Here is a 4,563-nt window from a genome sequence, read left to right as displayed (position 1 = left end):
GCCGAAATATATAAAATAACTTGAAGATATATCAAAATGTCCTAGAATTAAAATGCACCAAAATACCACAATATATTCTCAGAATATATCAAATTATCTACAACAAAACAATGTACCACAAAACAACAGTACGTTAAAATAACTAAATGTACTTCCAAATATATTAAAACATTTTAGAATGCAGTGCGTCAAAACGTCTTAGAAATACATTAAAATATGTCTATCCGGCTTGAAAATACATCAAAATATATTAAAATACCTTAATATACTTTTAAACAAGCAGCTTTCGTGCATGCTTCAAGATACATCAAAATGACTTCATAATATATTAAAATAATTTTAAGCTGCACCAAAATACATTAATTTAGCTTTAGAATACATTAAAATACATCAACACGACTTGATACATTAAAATGTTTGTAGAATACAAGAAAATACCTCATAATATTTCATAACATCTTTGGAGTACATCAAAATAGTTTTAATCCAACAAAGTAACGTTGTAGTGAACGAAAATACATCAAAATAGTCTTAAAATATTTGCAAGTACATCAATAACAGCAATGGAACATACAAAACGCATGAAAACCTTTAGAATGCACACCACAAAATACTTTTAGAATACATCAAAACAGCTTTAGAGTATATAAAAATACATCAAGATAGTTACAAAACAATAAAATAATTTTAGAGGCCAAAACAGTTCTATAAACAGAACAGCTTCAGAATACAATAAAATACATCAACACTTGATACGTTAAAATATTTGTAGAGCGCACGAAATAGCTTTAGAATGCATCAAAATACATCAAAATAATTTCAATCCATCAAGAAACCTATTAGAAAACCAAAATACATTAGAATAATGTTAGAATATTTCAAAGGACATCAAAACAGCGATGAAACATACCAAAATGCATCAGTCTTTAGAATACATCAAAATAATAGCAATACATCAAAATAAGTTTATAATGAATCAAAATACATTAAAATAGCGCTTCAAATTGCAATATTTCCAATACAGCTCTAGAATGCCTGAAAATACGACTAAGTTTGTTCGATTTAACTCTTTAATTTATTATTTACCTATTAATGTACTTTAAAATGTATTTGTTTGTAACAAATAATGTAAAGCAAAACTTAAGGCTTCGAGTAGTTATAGCATGGGGAAAATATTACATTGTGTGATATATAAACCTCCATATTGGTCGGGTAAGTAGCCAACCTAATAAAATATAAACGGTTAAAGTAGAAAATTTTATTGAACATAAAGCTTTAGATAAACACTACATTTTGAATTATACGTTTCTACAATAAAAATAAAACATAACGTTGAAATTATAAATCACCGTTGCTTATGGATGACGGCGGTAAACTTATTCGAGGAAAACTCAAGCATAAAAGTGTACAATGTAGGTTTATTAGTAATACATTTATAGCGTGGTTAAACCTTTCATTTATGAGTTTACCTCAAATATAAATGGGTTGAAATAAATCTACGTGTCATAAACGAATAATTGGCTATTTACCGGGGTAATAGAAAGTTAAAGTTAAAAGTTAAGTGCAGAGAAAAAAGATCCAACTTACCCGATAGCCCTCACATACTTTTTCTACTACCATGCGTAAAGTACTAAATTTACGCACGCTGTAGCGTATGTAAAATATTCAAACTAGTGCGTAAAGTACCTAAATATTTAGCACACTAAAATTACTGACAGCTGTAGTACCACAAATCATCCCAACCAACTATCTTTAATACACTCACTTTACGCTCGCTCTACACTAGTGCGGAAAGTAAGTATTTCACACTAGTGCGAAAAGTTGTTCATAAATTAATTTGTAACAGATTTTTATATAATAACGATACAACCTTATTTCATTTTAGACATTTACACTGTACACTAGTGCGTAAAGTAAGTATTTTACACACTAGTGCGAAAAATTATTCATAATTTAATTTGTGTAAAATGAAATACGTTACGCACAGTGCGTAAAACATTGTTTCATAATTCTGATTAAAACTTTCAAAAAATTTCACTAGTGAAAAAGTGTTACTTTAGACACGTAAATAACAATTTTATTCGTTTTCTTGAAGAGCGAAATTAACAGTAAGTTAAGACAGAGACAGAACAATTTACCTTTACTATAATGAATAAAATTTGCAAATAATTGACAAACTAAACAACTTCCTACTTGTTAAATAAACCATTTATTAAATAAATAGAACTTTTAATAGTTGTTCTTGCCGTTGTCTTTTTTCGTGTATCCAAAAATTTGTACGAAAAAGTGGAACCCTTTGCCGTAGTTGGTCAACACGTTAAATTCTATAAAATTATGTCCTACCCCTCCAGCTGCGAAACTAGGGTAGCCTCCCTCCCCATTTGGAATTTCATCAAATATGTTGACACACGTTATATATACCGGTCCCTCCACATTCATCTAAAAAATAAATAGCATTATTCTAGTTCTTGCATAGGACCGTTAGTGTCAATTTTCTTCTACACTTTCGACCCTCGATGATTTTTAAAGAACTAAATCGGAAGAAACGCAACGTTATCTAATTAAAAACTGTGAAATTAACTTGCTTTAGTAAAATAAATAAATTAACTATGTAATTCTGTTTAAAATTAAAAAACATTAAGTTATAGTTTAAAACATACAAATCGAAATATTGATTTTTAACTCGAAATATGGATTTCAAATTTGAAATTTTGAATATTGAAATAAGTTTCAACATAAAATAGTTTTTATACGAAATTTGAAGTGTGAATTTAAAATTTCAAAATTCATACACGAGTTCCAAGAGGAAAATTTGAATTTTCGTCAAAAAATTTGCACTTCAAATTTCAAGATTCAATACAAAAATTCGAAATTCAAATTACATATATTTGAATTCAAACATGAAATTTCAAGTTTCAATTTAAATTTAAAAATACAAATTCAAAATGTCATTTAAATTTTAAGTTTATAGGGCTTAATTTTATCTAATTATAAAGTTTTAATTTCAAATCTATAAATTGAAGGCACTATTGAAATTTACTATAAAAATTTCAATTTGAAACTTGCAAATAAAAACGCCAAATAGCATGATTCAACTAGAAATTTAAAAAGATGCAAAAGACTTAAAGATATGCAATTTTAACTAATTACAAAACAGTTGAATTCATTTTTTATAACACAATAATTATGTTATGTTCTTACGTAAAAGTCGTTTCATAATTTAAAAAAGTATGAATTTCGATTCTGACGTATGATTTTTTTACTTGCAATTTAGGATTCAAATTTTCATTAGAAATAGTTCTAATATGGAATTTTAAGTTTGAATTTGACACTTCGAAAGTCAACAGGATATTTTAAACTTAAATTGGAAATTATGAGTTTTCTCTTGAAATTTGAGTGCAAAAATAAAATAAAAAATTTGAACAAATATACAAAATTTCGAATTTCGATTAATTTGTAAATTTCGAAATTTAAATTATTGTATTTGAATTCGAAAAATTTAAATTCAATATTTACAAATTTAGCCGAACTTACCCGTATAGTAGCAGACACATGGCTTTTTCCATCGTTTGTTAGAATAATATTTTCTTGGTGCAAAACCCTATGCTTTGAACTGCACCTACCTATGAACAGGTGATGAGGTTTGTTTACTATCTTGTACTCAACTAAAAAAAAATACCTGAGTATTAAATCTGGTTCAAAAGGAATCACGAACTAGTCCCAAATTGTTTTACTTAAATTTTGAGTTTTCCAACCGGTCTTTTAATTAAACTTAAGATTTTAAGAATTTATGGAGACGTACTTTTTGGTAAGGTCACATTTTTAGCCGTCACTATTGTATTAGAATTAGGAATATCACTGCTGATAATCACAGGTTCACTCTGAATACATACCACAACACATAAAATAATAAAGAAAATATGATTCATTTTTTATAACTAACGCAGTATTTTTATTAAACTGAATCTGGAACTGTTACAATCAGACGCTCTTAATGAATGAATTTAATGTCATCTGCATGTCAAAGGTTATCATTACACTACGAATTTTATTTACTAATATTAGATTCTCGTCATCGAATTTGTGACAATTCTAGAAATAAATACGAATTTTTGTGTAGTAAAGCAAAATAATTATTAAACAAGTGTCTAAACTTACACTTTTTCCACAAATGGAAAGGTGCCTTACACACGGTAGCATGCCATGATTACTTCAAGATATGTTTCAGAAAATAGATTACGCACGATTCATTTTACGCACCAGTGCGTAAGTTATTTTGTTTTACGCGGATTTGAAAATAAACCTTATTTGAAACAAATTTAAATATAAATTGTCCATTTTAAAGAAGTATATATATTTTTTAACAATATAATTTTGTGATAAATTAAAACACTAGTAACTTATTTTTCACACTAGTGTGTAAAATATTTACGCACTAGGTACTAGACGAATATTTTAGAAACAGTAGTAAATATTTTTAAAATAAATTTCCCATCAATTTTTGATATGACATTAATAGACTTTTATTTCAAATGCTTTTAATTAAATATTAACGTACTCACG

General features: G+C 27.2%; 1 protein-coding gene across 1 annotated transcript; it reads right to left on the bottom strand.

The window, feature by feature from the left end:
• Positions 1-1,243: 1,243 nt before the first annotated feature.
• LOC108906244 lies at positions 1,244-3,974 on the bottom strand. Its single transcript, XM_018709458.1, has 3 exons — positions 3,803-3,974; positions 3,535-3,665; positions 1,244-2,439 (listed from the first exon to the last, which is right to left on the bottom strand). Exons 1-3 carry the CDS (start codon positions 3,927-3,929, stop codon positions 2,230-2,232), a joined length of 468 nt encoding a protein of 155 aa, XP_018564974.1. The 5' UTR covers positions 3,930-3,974; the 3' UTR covers positions 1,244-2,229.
• Between the last annotated feature and the right edge of the window lie 589 nt (positions 3,975-4,563).

The sequence above is a fragment of the Anoplophora glabripennis genome, unplaced genomic scaffold (assembly GCF_000390285.2).
Source record: "Anoplophora glabripennis isolate ALB-LARVAE unplaced genomic scaffold, Agla_2.0 scaffold32, whole genome shotgun sequence".
Classification (NCBI taxonomy): domain Eukaryota; kingdom Metazoa; phylum Arthropoda; class Insecta; order Coleoptera; family Cerambycidae; genus Anoplophora; species Anoplophora glabripennis.
This window is presented reverse-complemented; position numbering and strand designations above follow the sequence as displayed.

What these genes read in the sequence shown, in the direction of transcription:
- LOC108906244 (XM_018709458.1), bottom strand. Translation starts at nt 3,929, where the DNA reads ATGAATCATATTTTCTTTATTATTTTATGTGTTGTGGTATGTATTCAG. An exon ending in AAATGTGACCTTACCAAAAA is followed by an intron (nt 3,666 to 3,802) that starts GTACGTCTCCAT and finishes ATTTTTTTTTAG; the next exon opens with TTGAGTACAAGATAGTAAAC. An exon ending in ATGTGTCTGCTACTATACGG is followed by an intron (nt 2,440 to 3,534) that starts GTAAGTTCGGCT and finishes TTTATTTTTTAG; the next exon opens with ATGAATGTGGAGGGACCGGT.